This window comes from Lutjanus erythropterus, chromosome 18, assembly GCF_056507025.1.
Source record: "Lutjanus erythropterus isolate fLutEry1 chromosome 18, fLutEry1.hap2, whole genome shotgun sequence".
Classification (NCBI taxonomy): Eukaryota; Metazoa; Chordata; class Actinopteri; order Lutjaniformes; family Lutjanidae; genus Lutjanus; species Lutjanus erythropterus.
In genome coordinates, this window is record NC_139334.1 from 12205681 (window position 1) to 12233615 (window position 27935).

Genomic DNA, 27935 nt, shown 5'->3' on the forward strand with positions numbered 1-27935 from the left:
CACACACACAGGCAGAGCAGACTAGGGACACAGAAACAGGATGGATTATTATTCATTATTCTGATTTAGAAAGTAACTGGGGGGAAAAAAATCAGAAAATAATGTTTTATTTCTGAAGTTCACTGTTTTGTCTTCACTACGCACCACCTCACTTTGTTCACTTTCGGGGAGGAGGGGCCAACGTTGAATGGTCCTACCTTTAATTAAGATTTCCTTTATGCACATTTCCAATTAGCCTACACATTCAGAGACACCCACATAAATTTATTTCTATTATTGTAATGTCAATGTTGTGATGAATAATACTATTTACAGCATTCTCTCAGCTGCCTAGTTTTTGTTTTGCTATAGTACTGTGGCTATCTTTTGCCATTCTTCACAGATTATTTATGTAGAGAGCATGTATGTGACCTTGTTAAGAGAGAACACTTGAGAAGACTGTGAAACACTTATTATATTTGCTGCCTGCTGTAATACACACTCACTGATGCCTGTTTTAGAGCGTATTAGATGCCTTTTCTACATCGCTCTTTCTATTTATTCAGTAAGCCTGACATGTTAGAGACATCAAAATTCAGACACATGAGAAAAATGTAGGGATATTATTGATTTTTGCTCTGTGCAGCAAACTGGGTTTTATGTTGGCAAATATCTGCTATACTGAAGTGTCCTTGGCCAAGAAAAGAGATGCCAGTCTGCTTTAAATTAGTGCTGCTATTCTATAATTCACCCTAATGTAGCTCTGATTCACCTGTGAAAACTCAAGTATCTCACATTAAAGCTATAATCTATAATATTACTGCATTAAAATGTGTAAAAACACTAGACATATGTTATATGACATATTTTCTTGAATTGTGTACTTACAGTATCCTAAATGTTTCCAACAATGTTCAGATGGAGAAACTTAATAATTAGCAATTTAGTAATTTGTTTAAGGTAACGGTGTGTTTGCTGCTAGCATTGCTAGCTAGTTGCTTGTTGCTATAACTTCTGGGAAAACACAGGATATTTATTTTTTTAAATATTACCCTGTCCATGACCATAATTCCTCCATAAAATACATTAGATAGATTTTCATTGGCAGTGGTGGTTGTTTAAAAGTGAAGACAGCAACTCCCATCATCCCCTCTATTTCATAACATCATCAAACTGGCTTTTGTTATTGTTTTAATGTGAGAGAGACCCCTAGTGGCAGAATTGACATATTCTGCATTTAAAGGACCATACTAGGTGTATTAAAAATGTACTAATTATCCCTCTTTCAACTGCATTTCCATCCAACCAAAATATAACTTTTACAAAAAATAAAGGTTACCAGTTGTCAAAATAGATCCCTCCCTGTATTGATAAGGATTTATTCTCATGGTGTGACATATCTGAGTCCTACAAATAACCTTTAAGACGTTAAAAATATGTTTTCCCGCCCTCACAGTAATAATGCGACAAGTACCCCAGCTGTAGGTTATATCTCTGTGTTTTCTCCTTGCTGTTTGTTTCATTATTAATGAGAGAGAGTGAGGGAACAGCACCATGTATCATATTCAGAGAGAGAGAAGCGAGGGCCCACGGGGGGAGCAGCACGCAACAGGAAGCACTGCAAACTTAAGGGAAAAGGTCCTGCGAGGGGTTTCGGTAAATACCAGCAGTATTCAGAAAACCACTTCCAGAGAATCAACACATGGCAGGAAGATGAGCCTGTTTACCGGTGATGCTCTCCCTGCCTTCTTCCAGTCTGCACAGTCATGCTGTCCTTTTAAGCTCCTGTGCCGTCATTGGGTCCATGTGGTTTGTGATGATGCACGCCGGCATGTGGTTGCCATTTTCAAAACCATTAACCTTTCGATCAACATGAGCCCTCCCCGGGATGTGTATGTGGATGTGTGAGAGTGCATACAGGGTTTGTTGGTGTTGAGATTTAAACATTTATTTAAATTGCAATGATTATTTCATTTTGGGTAAGCAATACAAATGGTGAACTACTGTGCTATGTTTTTTAATGCATCAGTGTCTCTTCCCTATCTTATGAGTGGTTGTGTGTGTACTTCGTCCAGCACTGGAGAGATTTTCTATGCTGTGTTGTCCCTCCCAGTCTGAGTGGAGCATGGTGGGAGATAATGACATATCCTCTACCAAGGCCTGGCTTTCTAATTACACCTCCTCTTTTGGGGGAGCTTTCACACTTTATTAACCTCTGTTAACTCCTCTTGTAAAGACTAATGCCATTTTTTATTATTTAGTTTCTCATACTTGTGAAAAATGTGTAGGGGTCAACCAATTATCAGCTTGGCTGATTATCAGATCCAGTGTTCAACATTTTTATGATTATCTTTGTTTTTTTTTCCAACTGCAGACACAGACTTCAACATTTTTTTTTCAGTTCCTTAGTCAGGCAAGTGATTCAGAAATCTGCTTGCACAAAGTCAGTTTTTACTTGCTCCTGTACAAGTTGTTTCATTTATTAGCTTATATGAAATAACAACAAAGACTAAAGTTAATTGTTTAATCTAGGCCTGTAACATCTATGAAATGTCAGAAAATAGAGAAAAAAGTCAATTTCTCAAAGTCCAAGTAGATATCTGTAAATGTCTTGTTTGTTTAAAACCCAAAGATATTTGATATGGTGATAACCGAAAAAGCAGCAAATCTCCATATTTTAGAGACTTAAAACAACACTTTCTACCATTTTTTCATAAAACACTTTAACCATTAATGAATTATCCAAATAGTTTAAAAGTTTGGTTCTTTTTTTTACCTCTTGCCTGGTTGGCAAGTGAGTTGCTGACATGGTATTTTACTTGCCCCAGTCAAGTGGGCTATCACTATTGTTGAGAACTGAGATATTTTTAATGTATTTACTTTGTGAAAATGTAGGAGAGCTATTTTGTCTGTTTATATATTCAAATTTTCTGTCGACTTTAAGATGTGCTGCTGGCGGCCCCCCACACTTTTACACTTTTAGTTTTAAGATCATGTTGAAAAGTTCTATTTTAATTAACCATATGCTCAAAGGCATTTCAACAAAGTTCTGTGTTGGAGTTTGCGTTATTATTACATTTTAACACCAAAATCTTCCTTTTTTACTGCAAATATTTATCAGTTCAAAATATTGGTTATTGATTTCCTTGATTACTAATAATCAGTAAATTTGTTTACATATGAATGCAAATTTGTATAACCCATGTCTTCTTGCGTTTGCTCATAAATCACCAGAGTACCTTAGCACATGGGAGAGCAATCTGTTGTTAAGCTGGCCTATACAATGGCCTACTTACCTGATTTTATTTTTGTCCCTACAGATCAACAATATGCTGCTGTGCTATCTATGCAGCCTTCATGTTTGTGCTGTATTACCTTGATTTAACTGCTATTTCTCAGTTTCATAGTTTATTCGCATGAGATTAGGGTTTTTTATCCCCAAAGCACTCCGACTAAAAGAGCTGGAGTGGGTGAAACTCTGCTGACTTAAATACTCCACCTGTTAACACCGCAGTGCTGTAGTAGCACAGTGTTGTTGCAACCAGGAGACTTGCCGAACATAATATGAAATTCCTGTGTTGACTTGCCCGCAGTAAGAAAACCACCAAACATCAAGCTGGGTTACTGGAGACTGCAGACACTGTATTTCATTCATGCCGAGCTTTGGACATTGTAATTCTCCAAAGCACTACATTGAAACTAGTGTAATGAATAAAAATGGGTCCTTCTGCTAAGAACCTAGTGGACCTAATGGTTAAAATAGCGCAGATCAGGAGTGTATTTGTATGTGCTTGTATTGTTGCCAGATTTCCTCTATGCATGACATCAGTTACTAAATTTTGCAGCTGAAATTAATAATTAACTCACTTTACAGTATGAGATCAACAAGCAGATCGGACTCTGGGGAGTTTATTCATATCTCTCACAGTTTAGTATGACATGAGATTCTGATCATCAGAGGGAAATATAGCACAGTGTTTCCAGACTTCCAAGTTATCCTGGCTTGGCCTGGCTTATGCTCTGTTTAGAGTTAAAAGAAGTCTTGTTTGCTTTGATATTCAGTCAGTTTTGCTGTAAATGTTGTGTTGTTTTGAGATCTAAAGTATGATCACATGATTTCATGGCTGATAACACTCTGATATTTATGGCCACAGCTTAACAAGCAGTTTGTAAAAAAACAAAACAAACAAACAAACACTAAACCTTTTGTATCACAGGCCTTTTCTGTGATGAGAATGAAGTTGACTAAATGAAGTTTAATCTGACATATATTAGATTTGATGACTTCCCAAAGATGGTATTCAGTAGATACTGGCAGAGTAACATTCAGCAGCCACAGCTCTCTTGAAGTTTTGACATTTTGTTTATGACTGAGACTCACAGGATATGTTAGAAACCTATCAAAATAATTTTACTTTGTGAAAATGATGAGATGTTCAAATTTTAATAGCCAGACAGAATAGTACTTTTCTTAGGATAGAAAACCCCAGTGTCATGTGTCAGCCTTTTAGAGAGACCAGTGAAACAAATCCAAAATTAAATAATACTGTCTGGCTGAGGCCATATCAAACTTAAAGAGTGATCAGGCTTTTGGTGTAGAAGAATTCAAAATCAAAGTAAACTCTGAAGTTTAAATTCTATGAGTTACACAAGAAAAGCCAATCATTTAAGTGAGTGGAGTGAGAAAATGACTATTAGGAAAAAAGGACAGGTCGGCTTGCCAGTATGGCACTTTTTTGTTTTTAAAGGTCTGTTAAGTCTGTTACCCATGTGCCTTGACAAACTAAGTGGTTAATTTATTTATTTTTCTCTGTATCTTTCTCTCCTTTATTGAAAATAGGTCATTAAAAATATCAATAATTATCAGTATCAACTAAAATTAAATATTTCACTGTGATACATCTTTAATCTTCACTATCACTGAACCCTAAACCCAATAACTGAGTAATTAGTAACTCAATCATTGATCAATGGTTTAAAGGCACTTTTTAAGGAAAAGCATTCCTGATTCTGGCTGCTATGGTAAATTGAATGTCTTTAGGTTTTTGATTGTTGGTCAGACAAAACGTGACATTTGCAGACATCATCTCATCTTGGGCTTTAGGAAATTGTGAAGTGTCTATTTAACCATTTTTTGACATTTTAATCAACCTAATTGATTGATCGAAAATATAATCAACAGATTAATTGATAATGAAAATAATTGTTGCAGCCCGAGTGCAAACACCTGTATGTTGTGGTAGAAGATGTTAAGCACAGTCAATGAATGGGCAAAGTACACATGTAAACCTGAGAGGGGGTAGACTGTTCTCAAGCTTAGTAATTAATCATCACAGCAGTATTAATTTATAATATTTCTGTGGTGTTTCTGTGTGTTGCGTCATCTGTATTGTTTCTCATAAACAGCTATATCAGAGTTGAAAATGACCTCCTTGTGTCTCTTTGTGTTTCTGTTCAGAGGACGGACCCTCAGCTCCTGGCCCAGTTCTACTATGCTGATGAAGAGCTGAATCAGGTGGCCACTGAGCTGGACAGCCTCGACGGCAGGAAGGACCCTCAGAGATGTACCCTGCTGGTCAATCAGTTCCGATCCTGTCAGGTCAGCAGGGAGAAACCAACACGCTCAAAGTCATCATTTCTCTATGTCTGTCATTTCACTATAGATACATTTCAGTCAGTTTGAATTACCATTGATATTTAATTAATTCATTATAAATTATATATCAAAATAGCACTTAAGTGGAATAGAGCTCCCCCCTTTCATTCTGGCCATTAAGAGGACCAAATGTGCTTTCAATAGTAGTCTGAGTTTTGTTTAGGTTAGAACGCTATAATGTGGATTGTGAACTGAATCCATCCTTTATTTTAACCACCAGCTTGTCTTTGACTCTGAGCCATAGATATGTTTACTCTAGATTCTTTTCATTCACACAATCACCTGACTGGTCCTTGGTTTGGCCTGGAAACTGAAAATAGACACTTTTATCACCCCTTTCTCGATAGAGGTGTGGTGATATGACTGTTGTCTTACCAAACATTGCTTGGCCGAGTTCTTACACTGAACAGCTTTGCTGATAAGATGACATAAGTAGACTTTGTTTAGACTTGTGTGTCATGTGGGTTATTAGCAAATGGTTACAAAAGTGGCTTTCTTGGGAAGCAGCACTTAACGACTGTATCTTAATTGAGGTAACTGTTTGGAGCAAGAATTGTTCAGAAATTGATTTCTTTCTTTTTTTTTTTTATTACTCTGCAAAAAGTGCTGAATGGAATACAAACTGAGAATCTTGAAGGAATATTTCCAAAGTGAGGTTGTATGAGATACAAGTCAATATATTACCTACAATAGATGTTGGTCAGCATGCCTCCAGTCTGGAGAGGCAGCAGGAGTACTGGTGTACGCAGCTAAGCAATGTACAGGGTCAGCAGCAAAACATATTTTGGCCACTTTTAAAAAGGCCCATCTTAAAAAAATCTATATCAGTTTAAGCGTACGCTATATTTAGAACATTTTCACCACATTACCTTGCTATCAGACAGCCTTTTCCGATGGGAAACCACTATTTTATGTGCCAAGTATTGCTCTCTACAACATAAAGTTATAAAAAAAAATTATACTAGTTACCTGTTTCAATATCTTGTCAACCTATATTTCAGACAGGATTATTAAGACTGAACTGAACTGAGGTCTTGAATGAGCACTAAACTCACTTTATATAATATCCTAGTTACTTTTGATACTGTAGGTAATGTATAATATTATATATTGTATCATTTAAAACGTGGTTTTGAAAAAGGATTGAAGTAGCAATATATTTGACAACCTGACTCCAAAGCAACCAGACTCCTTAAGGAAAAACAGTCATTTTACTTTGCAGAACACAGTAATTGCAGGTCTACTGCTGCCTTGATCAGTTTGTCTTTTTTTATTGTGTGATTTTGGTGAATCTGAACTAACCTTTTAAAACACCGAAGTTACATAACACAAATAACGTATCAAGGCAACCAGCAACTTCCATGTTCTGAGAGGTAAAATTACTTTATTTTTGTCTTGGTTGCCTTGGAGAGAGAGATATTTTACTTATATGATAGTGTTTTGCTGTTTTTACATCAAGGAAATGTGGTAAGAAAAATTATGATGATAAAAATTTCTTTTTACGAGGGTGAAATATGTTTTGCTGGTGACCCTGTCCGCAGCAGTAAATTGCTTAGCCTCCTACCAGTACAACCTGCATGTGGTGATACAGGTTATTGTTTCATGCCTTTCTGTGGTCAGGGCAAAGAGGAGCTTAGAAGGTGATGCTGTGTGCATGAATGATTGCTGCCATGCTGGATCGTGCTGAGAGAGTTGGAGGTGGTTCAGGGGAGGTCGTCATCTGGCCCGTCGTGCCTTAGCCTCCCCCCACCACCACTGCACGCAGGGGAGAACTACTTAATAAGGTCATCACTTGATCCCCGACTGTTCTGTCTCTTTCCCTTCTATCCTTCCCTCTGCCAATCTGTCATCTTGTTTTTCTTTGTTATCTCTTCTCAGTTTCTTTCTCTTTGCACTGTTTTGATGCTCTTCTTCCTCTTTCATATGTTGAGTTTTTAAACTTAAGTTTGTATTATCCCAAACTGATAAAGCTGAGGCTGGGTAGCTCTTGGTAGGATGCATTTGTACTGTAATTTAGTTTCTGATTTTCTCACCATACAGGTTGCACTGAAAATGTTTAGTAGCAAACTCTCAGCACTTGTATGTTCAGAGATGAGTCTCTTCAGTAGCGTGCCTCCTCACGGGTTTTTGGAGGATGAATTGAGCAGCATGATACCCCACAGCCCCAAGGCCCCAAGAATAGACGGCAAGTGCACTCAAGCCAAAATTTTGCACTTGAACCTGCCACTGCAGCTATCGGCTCTTATTCATGGGCCTCTGTGGGGGTTGCTGGCATGCTGCTCATATTATGTTGGCACGGCTGTTCTTACAGTGTGGCCTGCTGGAACAGGCGGTCGAGTGTGTGTGTGTGTGTGTGTGTGTGTGTGTGTGTTTGAGATGGACAAAGATTCAGTTAGGCAGCATACACAAGAGACTAAGGAAGAGACAGGGACAGAGATACACTCTTAGAAATAAAGGTTCTAACTAGAACCAGAATGAGTTTTTCAGTTTGTCCCTTAGGAAAAAAAAAACCTAACCCTAACCCTTTCAGAGAGTTCTACCTAGAGCCCAACATAAAGAACCATCTGTGAAAAGATTCATCCAGAACTCCCTATGTGAAGCTCTACAGAGAAACCTTCTATACTGTAATCGTTCCACCCAGAACCCTGTCCAGAACCTTTTCACCATTTTAGGGTGCTAAAAAAAAGCCACCTAAGGGGTTCTACAGAGTACTCTTTATATAACAAAAGGGCTTTATCTAGAGGACACTCTGTGAACCCCTTTAAATTCCAAGGGTTTTATCTAGAACCTACCCAGGGTGTTTTTATCGACAACCCTTTTCAATTCCAAGAGTTCTATCTAGAAGCCTGTCTGGCAGGATCTACTGAGAACCCTTTTATATTCCAAGAGTTTTATTTACAATCCTCCCAGGGGGTTCTACAGAGAACTGTTTTATATTATGGTACAGAGACAAGAGTTCTTCAAGGATCTCAACTATCTTTAAAGAGCTCTTTCTTCCAAATAGGGTTCTCTGGATCACAAACTATCTCTTCAAAAAAAGGGTTCTTCACAAGCAAATGGCTCTGAGTAGAACCATTGCCCTTCAGGAGGAACCCTTTTTGAACCATTATTTCTAAGAGTGTAGATGGTGAAAAAAGTCAGAAATAAGCTGAAAAGGGGATAGAAGGCAGGCTTGTGTGACTGTGGCATGATACCTGACACTACCTCGGGATGATTTGAAACCGACAGTAGTGAAGGTTATCACCAGTGTCCCCTGCTGGGAGATGCTCACAGACAGTGGGGTGGTACTCAGACCGGGCCATGACACACACACAGAGAGCCATAAAGGAATCGGTGGTTAAGCTCTCTTTCTCAAAGCTTTTTAATCTTTCTCCTCGGGGCGAGCAGAGAAAGACGCAGTGCTGTGCCTGACAAGATTACAGTGCACAGTGCAGCTGTGGTTGAGTGAAAGCCTCATTGTAAGTCATTGTTATGGCTGTTGTACATGCCAGCGGCACATAAGCTCTTGATTAGCTCTTGCTGTGTGTGACACTGTATTTTCACTGCTGGAATTATGGGCTTTAGTTTAGTGTTTTTATTGAGGGAGAATGTAGCTGCAAGGGCCATAATGGTCTCATGTGCTTGTCAAATTGTTTTCATTCATTCCTAATCAATGGTCTTTAAATGCTGCAGTACAGTGGCCTGCTGAAAGAGGTGAAGCTTGGATTATTAACCAACTTTACCTCATCGTAGAAGTAAACAGTGAGAAAACTGCTTTTCAGGAACAGATTTTTTTACTTAGTCACATGATGTTTATCCTTCCAACTAGTTTGTTCAATTTTATATTCTGTCACTCTTGTGCTCATCTGCAGGACAATGTGTTGAACATTATCAATCAGATCATGGATGAATGTATCCCCAACGACCGGGCCAACAGAGACTTCTCCGTCAAGTTCCCCGAGGAGATTCGTCATGACAACTTGGCCGGGCAGCTGTGGTTTGGGGCTGAGGTAGTGTATTCCCTTCTGCGTCAGTCTGGAGGAAAACAACCTGGCACGAGTCCCACACACGTGCATGAAAATACTGTGTTTCATTTTTACAATTGTGGTGTTACTATTGTAAACATAATTTTCTCAATTTAATCTTCTCTACAAGGTGAGATCATTCATGACATATGTGTCCCTGTGCAGTGTTTGGCTGCCGGCTCCATCATCATGAACAGGGAAATCGAGAGTATAGCAATGAGACCCCTGGCGAAGGACCTAACTCGCAGCCTGGAGGAGGTACGCAACATCACCAGAGACCAGGCCCTGAGAGACCTCAACTTGTACACGGACCGAATGAGGGACGCATTGCGACATTTCGACAGCCTTTTTGCTGAGTTTGAGCTCAGGTACATGAAGGAGCAGACATTATTGGCAATACACAATAAAACCACATTTTATCATCCTCTCAAGGATTTCTTGGAGCAAGTTGGCCAAAACATTCAACAAAGCTGTGATTGTCATTACATTCCAGTTTATTTTTCTTCTGTTGCCAGTTACGTGTCAGCCATGGTGCCTGTGAAGTCTCCCAAAGAATACTATGTACAGCAGGAGGTGATTGTGCTCTTCTGTGAGACTGTGGAGAGGTGAGTTTACAAATGAACAAACACTTAAACATAAATTACCCATTTTAATTCAGATATCTTGAGATGTGAGGTCAAGGAACCCCTTTGAAAATCACTGTGCTAGATTTTCACTTGCCAAAATTCACCTAATTTCAGAGTGTCATTTAGCCAAACTTCTGACAAGCGAGCATGACGTGGGTGGTGGATTCCTTAGGTGTTCTAGTTTCATATGATACAGGCTTCAATATGTTACATTTAAGGCTTTTTAAGACAATTGCAAAAACAGTTTGCATTAGTGGTAACTGCTGCAGTGTTGGTTTTGTTTTGTAGCTGTTACAGCGTCATCCATAGCTTACGATTTTTTCCCAACAAAACATTTAAAAGTGAGACTAAAGTTAACTCCAACTTTATAAAACCATGCAGTTATTTGCATGCAGTATATTGACAATAGTCTCTGAGTCTCTGAGCAATCTTCAAACAGAAGTGCTTGCCATCCAATTGCTAAAAATTCAAAAAAGATTTGAAAGATTTTTAATAAGTTTATCAATTCTCTAGTGGTAAAAGTTGGTTAAATTGTGCACCAAATCTGTATAATAAATTGTATCAACCCAAAAACTGCTCTACAATTTATTAGATATGGATATACTGTTGACCTGCTCTCTACCCCTAAAAACATGTGTCCCCTCCTAAAAGTGACAAAAATAACTGTATGGTAGGAAGGGGTGGGACGGAAAAGGTTAAAGAATTACAGTCCATAGAGAACTGCTGATTTCATCTGGAATTTAGCAGAATCTACATAATATTTAATGATACAGAGGTTAATTTTATTTTATTGTGTTTTCCCTGTGCCATTGTCTCAGGGCCTTGAAGCTGGGCTATCTCACACAAGACATGATCGATGACTATGAACCCGCACTGATGTTTACAATTCCCAGACTAGCCATTGTGTGGTAAGTGTTGCCTGTCCTCACCATTCTTCCGCCCACCTCTTTGTCTTCTAGTCCCTGGTGTCCTCTTACAGAATTTTTAAACATATTTATTTTAGTGGGCTGGTTGTGTATTCAGAGGGACCCCTCAACCTTGACCGAAAATCAGAGGACATGTCTGAGCTCTTCCGTCCTTTTCGCACTTTATTAAAGAAAATCAGGTAAAGTCTATGAATATATTATAAGAATATCGTTTTATATTCCTAAAGCTGCATTCACAGGGATCCAGGCAGACGACGGATGGACAACAAACAAACAGTCAGATGGAACAGCAGGATGGCAAAATAAAACACACGACAATATGTTGCCATGGTGATGTTGTATTGTTTACAAAGGAGGAAATAAAATATATTGAATAAAATTATTTCATATGTATAATTTTATGTAATTATTCTACTAAGTAGTTGTAGTCATAGATTTTCCCTTGTATGTGAGGGAGCTATGTAACACCCAGATGTTAATTCCTAATATTTTGACTTTTGACAACAATGCTGTTTACCATTGCTGGTATTCTCTGCCAGGCAAACCTAATTTTATTGTCCTGCTCTCATCCACTAAAATGATATTTGGTTTGCTGTGTACCGTCTGCCTAAATCCATGTGAATGCAACATCAGTAATCTTTTTCCCTCTATCAAGAGTGAAACTACATTTATAAAATGCTGTCAAAATTAGCACTGATTAATATATTGTGCAACAATGCTTTTGCAGAGACCTGCTGCAGACCCTGACTGTGGAGGAACTGCTTACACTGGAGAGGAACCTGTGTATCTCGCAGGACGGGGAGTTGTCCACAGACCAGAATCTGGCTACGAACAGCTCACCAGCTCCAGTCCAAGAGAATCACTCATCCTGTAGCCCTGCTAATGACACCTCTAAGGGAGAGAGTGCTGGGGAGCAGGAGCATCTGGCTCTGTTTGTCTGTCCCAGCCAGGAGGAGGAGCTGGCCGAAGTCGAAAAGGGCTGGGAGGAGGTGGAAACCGAGAGGGGGGAGGAGGAACAAGACCAGGGCCTGTTGTGCGAGGAGGCTGAAGAGGCTGAGTTGGCCTGCTCCATGCAGTACGACGAGGAAGAGTTGGAGCAGCTCAATATGATGGTGTACCGCGTGGGAGACGAGATGTCCACCCTGCTGTCTCCTCCCAGCCAGGGTCAGTCCCCGGCACACCACCCCCACAGAGGAGAAGCGGGAGGCTCCAGCGGGGCTTCCAGCACCGAGGCGTCTCCCTGCCGGCTCCTGGTGGGCCGAGGAAGGACAGGCATCTATGTAGAGGAGGAGGACAGGGTCTTCCTCATGGAGGACCTTGATGCAGCAGGAGATAATATCACCAGCATCTCAAGAGAGGCCTGCAGTTGTGTTGCCTCTCCATCCAAAGCACCAGAGTCTGCTCGTCCCGTGCAGCGCAAGCCGGGACCGCGGCCAGACTCCGCCAAGAATGGCTGGTACTCTGAGGCCCAGTCGGAGCAGCCATGCCCACAGCCACGCAACCAGAACACACACTGTCCTAACGCAAAGCGCCCTCCTTGCACTTCTGCTCCTGGCTCAGAACCTCTGCCTTACACCAACGGGTGGGAGATGGGTTTGGAGGGGACGGCGTCTGAAACAGCAGAGGTCATCGCCCATCGTATGGGTGGGATGAAGCTGTCTGCAACGGTCATTTTCAACCCACGCTCCCCAAGCTTGACGGAGCTGGCTGTGGACAAGCTGCTGCTGCCGCGGCCTGCTCCCTCTGAAATCGAGCCCTGTGGCCCCCTTGTGGCCACTCACTGCCTGCTCAATTCGTGCGTCTGCTGCGGGAGCTGTGAGGATGGCCATGAGGATGCCATCCCCGCAGAGACCACTGGACTCGGGTTAGGTCTCGCCCTGGGACTGGACAAACAGTGTAAGACGGCAGCCCCCAACACAGTCATCCAGTCTTCTGCTTGCCGGCTGCCCCCGCGAGCTCACGAACCTCACAGTAAGGGTGAGCTTGCCCAGTTGACTCCCCCTTCATCCCGCTGCTCTGAGACCCTGGAAGAGGAGTCAAACTTCCAGCTCTGTGAGAAGTGCCTGGTGGTGGCTCCAGGGCCAGGGCATCATGCTCAGGACTGCGGCTCTAGCGGAGGAGACGGACCCTCCCTGTGCAACCACCAAGTAGGGACTGAGAAGAGGCAGCAGGCTAGTGGAAGCCGACAGAGGGACAAGGAGACAGATAAGGACAAGCCCGGAACTAAAGACTCGAAGAGGGACACCAAAGAGGACAGCAGGAGGAGCTCCAGGTGTGCCATCATTTCTATGAGTCATTTTATGAGGTGTTTGATTTATGTTGGAATGATCTGGGTTTTTTTGAAGACGTATGACATCGACACAGTCTTGCATCAACATGAATATCTGTTTTATTTCACCATATTTCATCATATATTTTGAATTATTCTGTTGCTTCCCTCCATTGTTTGCACTTTGCTTTATGTTGTCTTAAAGGGACAGTTTGGATTTTCTGAAGTGGGGTTGTATGAGGTACTTATCCACAGTCCGTGTATTAGCCACAGTAGATGGCAGTCGGCATGCCCCCAATTTTGAGAAGCAGCAGGAGCACCGGTGTAGAGTCACACAATAGCATAAACAAACTAACTGATTGAGGCAGTGGTAGACCAGCAACTCCCTTGTTCTGCAAGGTAAATTCTGCATGGTAAAACAACAGTTTTTAAAGGATTCTGGTTGCTTTGATGAGACTTATATGTAACTGCAATTTCTTGTTCATAAAGTCTTGTCTGACAACAAGGCAAGGTGGTGAAAATATTCTAAATAAAGTGTAGACTTAAACTTATAGTGTTTTTTTTAGGTGGGCCCTTTTAGTTGGCCACTGTACATTTTGCTGCTGACCCTGTCCACAGTAGTAAATTACTTAGCTTCCCACACCAGTATTCCTGCTGCTTTTCCAAACTGGGGTTGTGCCGCCCTCCATCTACAGTAGGAAATGCTTCATACAGCTCCACTTCAAAAACCCCAAACAATCCTTTAATTATATACCAGCATATTTCTTAAACTGTTGTGTTTGTTATTTTCTTCTTTTATTTCTCCATTTTATGTCTCCATTTTTTTTTTTACTATTTCTTTGGTTGTTTTTAGTTTTCAGAACTCTCCCCTCAGCTCTGTGTCAGGTAGTGACTGTGAGAGTGTGTCGGTCACCACATGTAGTCTGTCAAGCAGTGCATACACTCCCAGGTAACCACTCACACATAAAAGTGTGTCTCACTGTCATACTGTATGTTTGCAAGTGTTTTTTTTTTCCTGCTCGCACTCTGATAAGTCACTGCATGATAGATGAAAAGATTGCTTTGTTCATATCCAGTCTTTGTTCAATTTCAGCAATCGATTGAAGTGTCAGTCACTCTTTCCTGTATGGGCTACAGGTGATGGCATTAATTTGCCTTCTGGCTTAGACTGTAGATTTAATTAGACAGATGTTGGAGTTAATGTCCAGTATATTCAGTGACAACAGCAGTTAGAATCTACAACAATTAGTGAAGGAAGTATAAATTGAATGTATAAATTGCTCAGAAAGAAAAAACTAAATGTTGATGTTGTCAAAATGTTGTCCCTTTGCTCCCTCCAGCCCTGTCAGCAGTCTGACACCCAGCTCGGGGACGTCAGAAGACCAGGACCATCAGGAGATCCAGCTGGCCCTGCAAGATGCCAAGATGGCTGCCAGGAACAAGATCCGATCACGCTTCCACAGCAGCAGCGACCTCATCCACCGCCTCTTTGTTTGTATATCAGGTAAAAGGTCTCACTCTGCACGTTGCTCCCCCTCTCCCTGCGTCTCTTTGTCTCTGTCAAGCTGATATCCATTATGTGTTCTGGCGTGATGCAGGTGTTGCTGATCAGCTGCAGACCAACTATGCCAGTGACCTTCGCAGCATCCTAAAGACTCTGTTTGAAGTCATGGCAACCAAGTGTGAGCAGGGTGACAACGATAAGCAAAAGAAAGGTGAGGAACATGTCTTGGATGTTTCATTCATGGTTTGATTAAAAGTGTGTTCAAAATGTGTTATAATCATCTAGACTTTTAACAATTTTTCTTTTTTGTCTGAAAGATTTTATATGCATTATGAGCAATAACTGCACCTTTTTTTGTCATTTACCTTTTCTTTTCTCTCATACAAAAATTGAAAAAAATAAAAATATTAATAATAAAAATGTATTCCACCATATGGGACAAATATCATGTCATATTTTGAAAAAAGGAAAAAAGGCTTCAAAAGTTTGAAATCTTGAAACCCAATAAAGGTTTTTCAAGATTGAAACTAAGTTTTTTTAATTCTTTAAATATCTGCAAACAACACAACTAAAACACTCTTTTACAGTGTTTTTTCTCCGCCACATTTTCAAAAGTTTTAAATTTGTGACTGTTGTCACTGTGGATTAAATTGTTTTCCAGGTTTGAAATTTTGTAAATGATGATCTGAAAATTGGTGCACATATGTTGGTGAAAAAGTTCTGAAAAGTTGAAATTTGAATTTCAAAATCTTTATTTTAAAACTTTTGCTGATGCACATTTGCAAACTGTACTTTCAGAGCTGAGTTTACAACTCCCACTTTTCAGAGATCTGTGCACACAGTTGCGAGTTACACAATTTCTGGCAGCTTTGTCTCGCGGCTGTGGTCTGAAACTCCAAAACTCAGATCCTGGAAGCAGGGAGATTTGCTCTCAACCTATTGTTTGCTCTTTGCTGCTGGTTTCAAACCTAGAAAACAAACTAATCCACCAGTGACAAATACAACAGTGACAAATTTGAAACTCTAAGAATGTGTTGGAGAAACACCGAGTGCTGCAGTTGTAAAGAAGGAAAAATGATAGCAGGGATTTGATTTTTTTTTTTCAGCCAATCAAAACATGTAAGCCTTCAGAAGTTCAATCTTGCTAGACCATTTTTATTGGTTTTCAAGATTTCAACCTTTAGAATTTTTTTTTTTTTTTAAAGTTACTTAATGTGGGATGATACACATTCCATACAACCAAACTATGAGAAAGCAGAGTGTTTTCATAAATGTGCTTTTAAAGATGTAATATTTGTCTGTAAACTAACCTTCATTGTTATTGTTAAGGCAACTTTAATAGTGATGTATCAAATGACACGAGGGGGTCTCTCTTAGTGATGAATTATCACCTGACTCTACAGCTCTCCTGGGCTTTATGAGGTTTTATAACAAGCTTCACTTCATTGCTTAGATGTCATTTGACTGTTTTGATTCACTCTCATCACTTCAGCGTCATTTTTGGGCACAGCAGGCAGCTGTTTTTAGAGGAAAAACTATAAAGACACACTGTATAGTACTGGCTCAGCACCTAATGGCAGACACTAGCTGATGAATATAGTAGAGCATTTAGCAACTAAAGAGACAGATATTTACTTCAGGAGTTGGTGAAGACCAAAATCAGAGCTAACTCTCATTCGCCAGGTGGCCAGAGACATGACTCTAAATGAATTATAATGTTGCTCTGTAGCTGCTGGATGTGTAAACAGGCACAGCTGGCACAACTGTTTGCTAAGTTCACCACATCAATTTAAAAGGTGATGATATATCAGTGTTGTTTCCACTGCTACCAAGGGACAAAAAAATAGTTATTACAGGTTTGACTTCATGTTCAAACCAAATTAATAACTGATTATAAACAAATCTGCTTGAAAGTCTGTAATGCCTCCTCACCTGCCTCAGCTAGTCTGCACAACATTGTCTCTAACTGGTCCATAACCCTGCAGCAGGATTTTTAATACACACAACATTCAATTACATATTACATTGGTTTTATTTTCTTCTTCTGTGGTGTCCTGTAGGTCCTGTTCTGCGTAGTGCAGTGCTGGAGGACTGTGCTCTCTGTCAGGAGACCATTTCCTCATCAGAATTGGCAGCCAAGGCCCGGGAGGGCCAGTTCGAAGGTCAGCAAATCTACAAACAGGGCCACTCAGACTTCAGTTGAAATATCAGCCTGTTCCTTTTCCTGCTTTTCACTTCAGCAGACATACTGATCATCACTGGTGACAGTCAGGCCCACTTTGTGTTAATGGTTTGTCATTGGCTCTGTGTAGATCCCCCGGACTGGGTGCCTGATGAAGCCTGCAACTCCTGCATTGCCTGCAAAGCTCCCTTCACTGTCATCCGCAGGAAGCATCACTGTAGAAGCTGTGGAAAGGTATGATGACTGACAGACCATAGGTGTCAGAGGTCTCAGTTAAAAGGATAACTTCAGTATTTTAAAACTTGGACCCTATTTTGTCATGTTTTTGTGTCTACGTGACACAAGAGAACAAAGTAAAACTCACCAAAATGTCTTCTCCACTTTCCAACAATCACCCACTCTGGTTTGGTTGAAGTAAACCCTTTATTCATCATGTTAGATGTGAAAATATCGGGAGAGGAGCAAGAGGGAGGTTGGACATCAGAGAAGCAGTGTGCAGCGTACAGCCAGAGTATTTTTACATCTAACATGGTGAATAAAGAGCTTATTTTGACTAAACCAGTGTTTTTGATGAGTTTTATTTTGTTTCTGCTTGAATGAAGATGATACTAAAATTACAGTTTTGCAAAGAGTCTCGTTAGTTTTATGACCAACAATAAACCAGCTGTTTCTCGTTAAACAAAACGTTATCTTATTCTTTTTGAAAAAAGGTCTGTTGCTGTAGGGGTCCTTATAATATTGTCAGACATTTAAAAAACAATTTTAACCTGTCAGTGGCAAAACAAGCACTTGTAGTGGACTTACAGGGTGCATAGTTGCCTGAAGGGATTATGTTGTAGCTTATTTCTACAACTGCATTATTCTCCCTGAATACTGGTTTCAAAAATTGTTGTCCCAGTCAGTCACTTAGACACAAAAATATGGGAAAAACGGGTCCATGTTGAAAAATGCCTAAGTCACCCTTACTGTGTAGATCAAACTGTTGACTCCTTCGTTTCATCTTTCATTGTTTCAGATCTTCTGCTCTCGCTGTTCCTCCCATTCTGCACCTCTGCCTCGGTATGGCCAGGTGAAGCCTGTTAGAGTTTGCACTCACTGCTACATGTTTCATGTCACGCCCTTCTACAGCGACAAGGCCGGCATCTGACCCCAGATCGTCACTGAAAGCACACAGTCTGCCACAGTAAGAGCATATGCAACGGGCAGATCCACGACTGTGTACAAAGCAAACGCCGCACTGCTCTGATTAAACATAATGGTCGTCATCCTATCTGCTAAGCAAAGCTTCAGAGTAAGGCCATCACAGATGACAGAGCAGAGAGACGCAGCCACAAGTGATGATTCGACCTGTTTCTGTTGCTTTCGGAGGGACTGGTGCATCACTGGGAACCAAAGTGTTTGATTTCAGTGCCCAGCCAACACACACAAATGATTCACAAATGCCTGTCTGACTAAAGAGGTGCAAAAGGGAGTGGGGATAAACAGGCAATAACAGTTTTTGAACTGGCTTTGTGCAACAGTCCTCTGTAGCAGTTTGCAGCACAAACACAGAGCAGGTCACCTCCTTTGTTTTGTTGCTTTACATGTAAATGAAAGGACTTGTGACATATTTTCTTATGCTTTAGCGAGCTTCCTACATTTGTGCCAGAGGTCCCACGGGACTCGGATTACTCAAAAGAATGTAAGTCATGATAACCATGTAAATAAGGATAATTCTGGTAATGGCTACACTACAATGTCTTCACTAAATGATTGCTATTTATGTGGGAACTGGAAAAGTGATCTCCACCAGGCTGCCAGTCCCAGTAAAGCAAAAATTAAAAAGCTTTTATATTGAGATTCCTTCATGCTTTTAATGGCGATGAATGTGTAATTGTGTATCACTTTGTGAAACGGGGTCTAGGTTCCAACAAGTTTGACCATTCACCTCTTGTCAGCAATGGGCTGTGCCCCTTGCTTTTACAGTTGCACCACAGCATGTTTAGTTTTATCTGGGGACTCGGCTGCACACTGAGATGGATAAAAGGGATTCCTTAGTCATCACTGTCAGGTCTTTGAAGGCCCCCTAGTGGAGGGTTGACCTCTCTTCGCTCAGTGCTCTCATCACCATGTTGTGAACAATTTGTTCTGAACCAGAGGCCTTCTCAGGTGCTCAGGCCTACAGACTACAGGCTGATTATTGCCCGTTGATTTCTCTTCCTCACACTTGATATATAGTGCAATATTGTGACTACTAACTGCAATGGTCCTGCACATTTTAGAGACAACACTTTGCTATTTAGATTGTAGTTATAGGCCATTTCTTAAGAGAGAAGTTTGATTGGGGTTTACACTAAATTATTTCCATCATTGGCTCCCATGGTACTGTTGGGACAGGAAGAGATGTAGGTCACGCTTGTTTACAGTACATTAGTAGGATGTAACAAGCCATACTTTGTCAAATTAGACAAAAACTATAAGTAATTGTTAAATGTTTTTTATTAGACTCTTAGTAGACTTCATTCGAGGGTAAGGGACACATTACAATATAACTAGTGTAAACTAAAGTGTAAACTAAAGTGAAATCACATATCTGCTACTTCCCCATTTAAAACAATATGTAGGGATATTTTGGGCGGTGACTGCACAGACTTACTGTAATACTGTAGGCAGATAATGTGATTTGATCAGAGAAGTAGGCATTGGTCTTTGCGACTTTGACAATTGTATGAGATCAGCCAAAGACGGTGCCTCAAGTTGCAGATATGCAATTTCACTTTAGTTTATAGTACAGTTCTATTGTAATGTGTCACTAATTACATTCTAATAACACTAATAACAATGACACAATACACTTTAGTTTATAGTACAGTTCTGTTGTAATGTGTCCCTAACTGGCCTTTCATAAAGTCTAATAAAGGTCTAATACTGTCTAAAAAAGAACTTTTACATACAATGTATGGCTTACTATGTCTTATTAGTGTACTGTAAAATAAACTGTGACCCCGATATTTTGTTCCCGGCCCGACTTCCTTTCTGCTCTTGGATCTGCTTCCATTGCAAAGACAGCAAACAAAGTATCTTCCGTGCTCATTACTATATATTACAGTTTGTACATCTGAGTGGTCTGAAGTGGCCAATCTACACATATGGACCTTTGAGCGACATTGTTGGAATATTACATCATGTCCATTCTGCTCGGATGTAAAGCAGTTTCTCAGGCATTGCATAATCTAAATCACTCACCTCCTGTTGGATCAATCTTATTTTCAACAAAGAAACATATAAACTCACTTTGAAAATGTATGTTTTTTTTCTTTTATAAAGAACAAAATTAATGTATGAAGCTATAATTACTATTATGTAAAATATGAGGAATCATGCAGTAATTAAAGGGCGGGATATCCTGTTATTGTTTCAGAGCTTCGTCTTATTTTGTAAAATTCCAGGACATTTCCATGATAAGAGCTGTGTGAGATATTCAACAAACAAATAATGTTATATAGTTTTAAATGCGATGTATATTGAAATAAATTACTTTTTCCTGTTTAAAAATGTTGACTGATAATTTCTTCTCTTTACAGAAAAGTACCATTGAATTTCTGTCTGGAAATAAGTCAATAGATTTACCAGATTGATCAATATACTGTCCATTATAGTTCAATAATCAAAGAGAGCTGAGCCCTGCCCCTTTAAGCTTTAATATCATATCAATGTACAGGTCCACAGGCTGTAAAGTTGAGACACTGACCACTGAGATGATTTAAAATTGTAACCGTTGAGTATATAGTTGGAAAATAACTCCAGATATGCTCATTTACAGCTAGATGCTATTTTAGTTACTATTTGTCAGTTTTTCCTGCCACTTGAGTAGGCAGTGTGGGCCTACTCATCGGATGAGCAACACCCTGCTTAGCTGAATTTCTGAGTTTTGTGGAGAGTTGGAGTGACGCATTATTAGACCTTCAGATTTTTTCCACATAATTAGAGAAGCACTACCCTGATTTACACAGAAAGATCAGATTACTCGTCATGAGAAACCACCTCTACCTGTGACAACAGATAAATGTCTTCTGTAACCCTGGACAGAGCTTTCCAAAGAAACCTTGTTGTATTTTACCACAGTTTTAAGAAAGATTGTGTCACAATATGAGGGCATGAAGTTTGAAAGATATTAGTCTTTACCCCACATGGAAGGTGTAATGAAACAGTGCTATTGATTGGAATATGGGAAATGTAGGATCCGGCTTTTTTGAAGCTTTAGCCATACTAGAGACTAAGAATCAGGATATCTCTACTTTCAATTTTAATTTTAAGTAACACTTCCTAAATGTACAGTTGTTAATCATTATAGTGCATGTATAAGGCTATAAATGTTTATAATCAACAGCTTAAGAATGTACTAATAATGCATTATAGATATGGCCCTCACAGACAATGTTACTGAATTTTGTGTCTACCCATCTATTGGAGGGAATGCATTAAAAATTTGCTTTAGTAACCCACTACGAAAAATACAACACTACCCCCCAACATACATAGTAACTGACCTGGTCAACATAGGGACCACTAGGTGGCAGCACTTGTTCATGGTGTGTCATTAAAATGGTTTCTGTTAGTCCTAACACAGGGAATACAGGACTAAACCATGCATTTGAATTTATTTACCCTAAAATATTGACAATTATGTATTGCAGACATGTTTTCAATTGCAACTGCTGAAGTTAATACTTTAATGATAATAATATGAATCTTTTAGGCCCAACATTAGGTTAATACGTATTTAAAAGTTTTTAATCTCATGTAGGAGGATTGAAGTTGAGTCTGAAAACCTTAATTTCGCAGTAATATTTGTTTAGTATCTTGATTTAAACTCTATAGCTGTTCTCTGTCCCCTCATACATTAAGCTGACATCGGTGAGATAGCGGCTTTGTGATGAAGCAGTTTGTGTGTGTGTGTGTGTGTGTGTGAGGGAAAGAGGTTGTGTCTAGAAGGGAACCCAAACCTGCCAAAGATCTCGCGAGAGATGTCATCATACCATAACCATGATTTTTCCCTAATCCGCCAGTTGTTTCATGTCCCTAAACCTACCCAGATCTTTACCACACCGCTGTAACGTTACAAAACATTATTAATGTGTGCAAGGTGCACAATGAAGAAACTTCGTGTGCAAGTCTCGCGAGAGTTTAACAATTTAAAGGTTCCCTTCTTGACACGACCGGCGAGAGATAAAGAGTTAAATGTGTCCGGCCTCTGCGGGCTGTGATTGGCCCGCAGCAGCAGCTCTGGGACGGACAACAAGTCTCCGCTCTGTGCGCTCGGTGGTGGAAAAGTCACTTGGTAGTGAACGACGGGGAGTAACACATACTGGACTGAGTTTTTTTTTATTTATTATTATTTATCATACTGGACTTTCGTTGTGATTTTAATGGAAGAACCTGGTTTTATTACAACCGTTAAACCGTTTCTTCATCTTGAAGAGGAGCGCGTGCTGGTCCGTTAGAGGTCGGTGAGAAGTCGACCACTGACACTTTTGATTCATGGACTCAACACGGACTTTAGCTAAAAACATCTCTGTCAACAGGCTGATACAAGGTTAACTTCATTCATTGAATATCCAGGTATGTCGTCGACATATTTATCGTGGCATTTCCTTCATCTTTCTTATTTATTTGCATGCTTATTACCCAAGCTGCAAGTGAGCAGCATCAGTGATATTTTTACTGTAAGAGCAGCAAAGATAATCTTAAAACAAACGTTTATATGAATAGCTTGTTGTTCAAAACCTCAGTTAGCCTTTTCAATATTTATCATGTACACGTAATTGTGCTATTGCATTAACTGGCACTTGTTAAGATAGACAAGATGCTTAAATATATACAGATATAAAGCCCCAGACAGACCCCACACCCGAGTGTCTAACTGTACGTGGACTGTAAATAATCTCTAAATATTCACTCTCACACATATGTGATAGTGCTAACTTATTGTGAATGTATTGTTATGGAATTTTTTAGATTTATTTGCAATATTGAAATTAAACCTACTTGATTTTTGTGTTGTTATTAGACCCCACAGACCCTATTACAGACCCCAAACTGTTCCAAGAATCTGGTTTGGGAAACAGTGAGGTCAACTCAACAAAAAAGAAAAAGTCTCGAATTAAGATTAAAACTTGAGTTGCAATTCATGCCACAGTCATTGATGTTATTGCTTATCCAAACCACCAGTGAGCAGCAACAGTGATATTTTACTGTAAATGCAAGATAAACTAGCTAAAACATTTTCTACACTCAGTTAACTTTTGAATATTTATCACATATACACAAATCTGTTATTTCATTAACCAGGATTTCTTAAACTTTACAAAAATCCTAAAAAAAAAAATGGTAAAAACAGAGGTGGGTAAACTGCAGGTTAATTGTAGTCTACCCATCCTATCTCCCCTCACTGATTGATAAACTTGATGTGAAAATAAGTGAGTAAATATTCAGCAGCACTTCAAAGAGGTGGATAAACTGAGTTTGCGTGGGTTTACCCCCCCACTGCATCCTTGGTCTGACTGTACAGACACCCTGTCTCACACATCATAGTGTTACCTTACTGGTAATGAATTGTTATGGAATTTATCTAGATTTTGTAGTATTAATATGAAACATACCTAATTTGAGGTTGTTTTTAGACCTTACAGACCTTCTTACAGACCCCAAAATGTCCCAGGAGTCCAGTTTAGGAACCACTGAGGTCAACTGAACGAAGAACTTTGTCAAGCCAGAAAAAGTCTTTAAAAGACTCCAATGTCAAACCCCAGACAGACTCCAAACCTCAGTGTCTGACTCCAAATAATCACTCTCACACATTATGTGATATTGCTGTGCTAACGTAATTTTAATGTATTGTTATGAATTTATATAAATTTTTATCATACTGACATTAAACTTACTTGTTTGTGGGTACTGAGGAGACCTTCTTACAGACCTCAAAATGTCCCAGGAGTCTAGTTTTGGAACCACTGATGACAACTCAACTAAAATCTTTGTTCAGACAGAAAAAGTTTCTCAAGAGTGGGGTCCAGGGGTTCCAGCAGTCACCAGCAAAAAAGGGGATAATTTATTTCACTACAATTTTATCCATAAGTATAAAAATAACAGAATTCTTTGACTATTTTGGTCATGGATTCCATACATTTTCTCTAATAAAATAGCTGAAAGCAAAAATATTATCAGACGGGCTACTCTGGAACAAAATCTTGTCATATTATGGGTCCCTAAAATGAAGAAGTTTGAGAATCACTATCATAAAGGACCCCAATATAAAGTCCCAGGCTGAAGTGTATGACTACTTTGACTCAAACTATTCACTCTCACAAATTATGTGATATTACTTAAATATGGTCAATGTATTATTATGAAATATCTATAGATTCTTTTGTAATACTGACAATAGAATTACTATATCTGGGGATATTTTATAACATACAGACATTCCTACAAACCCTAAAATGTCACAGGGGTCTAGTTTGGAAACCACTGAGGTCAACTCAACAAAAAAACTTTAACCAGCCAGAAAAAGACTTTTAGTGACTGAGTCATAATTAATAGTACAATCATTGTTTTTACTTGTTTATAAAGTTATATTTCATATAGGAAAGTATGTTTTATTGTAGCATGTGAAATTGGCTTTAACTAAGGCTGCACAATCAACTGAAATATTATTGAATTTGCACTGCAATATCCAGACTGCAGAAGCTGCAATATTTTGATGAACGTAGAATAACAGAGCAATGTAGTGTTGCAGAGATGCCCTGGCCTACAAATATTGTTCTCCAGATGTAAGAAAACATGTTTGTTTGGTTCAGGGTAAATCTCAATAAATGTCACGTCATCAAAATTTTTATAAAGTTTTTCAGTGAAAATGAAAATTGTGATGCAAAAATGATCATTCCCAGTAACTGTGAATCATATTGTAATCACAAGTGTAATATAATTACATTATGATTTTTTTTTAATCATATTGTGCACTCCTACTGTGAACAACAAAGATTTTTGTTTTCTAAATCCTCTCATAGTCTCAATATTCTTTATGGATTGGTGTATAATATACCCAGTGTCACTGTGGTCATGTGTCTTTCAGATTTAGGTAACATGAAGTTGTCTTTGGACAGTATGGGCGTCCTGAAGATTGTGCTGTTCATCTTGGAGGCTGTTTTACTGACCGACTGCGCAAGAGGTGAGAGCTGCTGCTTAATAAACCTTCCTTTCATTCTAACTAACATTGCGTGTTGGTAACACCAGATCATTATAACTCGAGTTGACTGGCTGGTTTCTTGTGAGCATGAAGAAAGTCTCAGTTGGCTCTTAACGTTTTCACACTGAGAAGTAAGAGACGGAAAACTAAGAACTAAAAAATCTCTAAACGGAGCCCAAAATCAACACAGGGCAGGGGAATGAGAGAGGGCATGCCAACCCCTACCCCCAGTTTGTGTGTTTCAGTCATGGCCATGCATATATGTGTGTGCGTGTGTGTGTGTGTGTGTGTGTGTGTGTGTGTGTGTGTGTGTGTGTGTGTGTGTGTGTGTGTGTGTGTGTGTGTGTGAACATTCACTACAGCTAAACCAAACAAACATCATCCATCAGCTTCCCAGGGTGAAAGAACACAAGTCAGTGTAAGAGTCCAGCTCTCCCGTGGCTGGCCAAGAGTCTCACATCAGCCTGTGTGTGTGTGTGTGTGTGTGTGTGTGTGTGTGTGTGTGTGTGTTTGTGTGTGTGTGTGCATGCGCGTGTGTGTTCATGGCCAAAACATAGAGCGGAGAGTGGGAGACCTGAGTCTGACCACAATTCACTGCAGTGTTTATTGTGCCAGTATCAATACTTTGCTTTATAAAGACAACTTACAGTGAGCTTGTCAACAGGTCATGAATAACTGTCGAGGCAATTTCTATGATTTCATCCACCATCACTGACTACTGAACCATGTCTGATGCAATCCAGTGCCGTGAGTCAAACACCGAAGCAAAACTTGAAACTGCACTCCTGCTTTAATGGGAGAAATCTGAAAGCCAGAAACATTTCCCCGGAAGAACATGCACTGGCAAAACAAGGAGGCCTCCATAGCGCTCTCTTTATTTTCCAGCTCAGCGTGGAAGTGAATTCAAGAGGCGTCTGATAGGTACAATACCTGCATGTGGCTATCAGGGCTTGAGGTGGAGGGGGGGGGGGGCTGGCGGCGGTTTAGAGGGGGAGATTAGATCTGTGGGTCTGCAGACAATGCCTCATTCACAGCGTGGCAGCCGTGCCTTCACGGCACGACCAAACAAAAAGTAAACAAGACGTGAAGGTTAAATGAGATTAGACAGGCAATTTTGTGTGTTTACCGATTAACAGATGTCAGTGGAGGAGAATCTGATGGGATGGTGGAGAGCGGAGATCCAATGGGTCTATTTCAAGTCAGACAAAAGGAAGAATTTGCAGCCTGTTTTTCATAATTTCTCTGAAAGTGGTAACAGATGCACAGGCAGATAGACACATCAGCAGATATGTAGTTGGCAGGCAGCGTGAGCGCGATGATTCTGAATGATGCTTGACAATCTGTGAAGTGCAAATATGCCACAGTTCTCCCAGCAGAAGCAGCGATACAGTGAGTTCTGTGTTGCAGTCCAACAGCTTGACTCTGACATCCTGTGAAATACAGTCAGGGGGTTTTGACTTGAAGCGTGTGCTTTTATAGTGAAGCCAAGGCCAGAAAAAAGCTGTAAAACTGTCCCTGTAAAATTTAACAATGTATGATGACATCTTTGACAAATGTAAATTAAATTATAAAGGACAGGTCCCCTTTGACTTATGTGTGAATCAGTAAAAAACACATTAATTAATTAATTGGTTTGAGTAGTTTTGAAGAAAAAAAGTCAAAATTCTCTGTTTCCAGCTTCCAGCAGGGACACCCTTTTAGTCCTCTGTGACAGTAAACTCAATATATCTTTGGATTGTGGGCAAAACAAGACATTTGAGGACGTCACCTATGGCTTTGGGAAACCGTGATTGAAAATCTTCACTTTTTTCTGACATTTTATAGATCAAACAAATCGAGAAAATAATCTTTAAATTAATCAACAAGAAGATAACTGTTAGTTGCAGCTCTAGTTTTCAGTTCATACTTTGTGCTTAAGTATTTATTTTTCTGACTTTTTTCTTCTACACCCTACATTTTAACACATATGTCTGTACTTTCTACTTACATTTTTGAAACAGACTTGTTACTTTAGTTTTAATGCATTTGACTAGAATTATTCATTATTTTTTATTTTTTATTTTAGAACACCAGTTTTTACAGTGCATGCTGCCTTCCCAAGCCAAAGACTGATTTCAGGAACAATAACACATAGGAAAGGTGTATCCATCAGTGCATATCTTGCATGATCAGTGTAACAAAATGAAAACGCCATAAAAAAAGACAAAACAGACAAGAGACACAGACTCAACTGCTGACTGAGTTAGCTTTGCACAGAAACAGCCACTAGAAATGTCCTTCGGAGAGCTACTTTTTACTTATATTCTTTGATCACACTTTAGAGCCTGAAGTTTTTCACTTTTATCTGAGTAAAGAAGTGCTTTTTGTTTTTTTTTTTACAAGTGGCTATGTACTTTTGCCACCCTCTGTCTAAACATTTTAAACAATGCACCTGAGTAGAAGACAGAAAGTTTGGGAGAACGATTTTAAGCCTGTTGCTGTCAGTCATCAGGCGACATCTGACCCGGGACCTCCTTGTGCGACACACACAAACACACACACACACACACGCACGCACACACA

General features: G+C 39.7%; 2 protein-coding genes across 3 annotated transcripts in view; both read left to right on the forward strand.

Moving 5' to 3' along the window:
- The window catches only part of zfyve28 (zinc finger, FYVE domain containing 28), a 33885-nt gene extending 14784 nt beyond the window's left edge, over positions 1–19101 (forward strand). Inside the window, exons 2-14 of one of the 2 annotated variants that reach the window (XM_084742684.1) lie at positions 5438–5578; positions 9487–9624; positions 9805–10007; positions 10155–10244; positions 11084–11173; positions 11269–11370; positions 11919–13463; positions 14314–14409; positions 14801–14964; positions 15059–15175; positions 17025–17126; positions 17277–17380; positions 18162–19101. In XM_084742684.1, coding sequence (XP_084598810.1) covers positions 5438–5578; positions 9487–9624; positions 9805–10007; positions 10155–10244; positions 11084–11173; positions 11269–11370; positions 11919–13463; positions 14314–14409; positions 14801–14964; positions 15059–15175; positions 17025–17126; positions 17277–17380; positions 18162–18293 — 3024 coding nt within the window. In that variant the 3' untranslated portion in view covers positions 18294–19101. The remainder of the gene's footprint in view (positions 1–5437; positions 5579–9486; positions 9625–9804; positions 10008–10154; positions 10245–11083; positions 11174–11268; positions 11371–11918; positions 13464–14313; positions 14410–14800; positions 14965–15058; positions 15176–17024; positions 17127–17276; positions 17381–18161) is intronic. The other variant, XM_084742685.1, reaches the window with a different exon arrangement.
- Positions 19102–22514: 3413 nt separating this feature from the next.
- The window catches only part of LOC146310736 (fibroblast growth factor receptor-like 1), a 38012-nt gene continuing 32591 nt past the window's right edge, over positions 22515–27935 (forward strand). The window contains exons 1-2 of the mRNA XM_084742751.1: positions 22515–22747; positions 25260–25355. Of these exons, the coding sequence (XP_084598877.1) occupies positions 25271–25355 (85 nt within the window). The 5' untranslated portion in view covers positions 22515–22747; positions 25260–25270. The remainder of the gene's footprint in view (positions 22748–25259; positions 25356–27935) is intronic.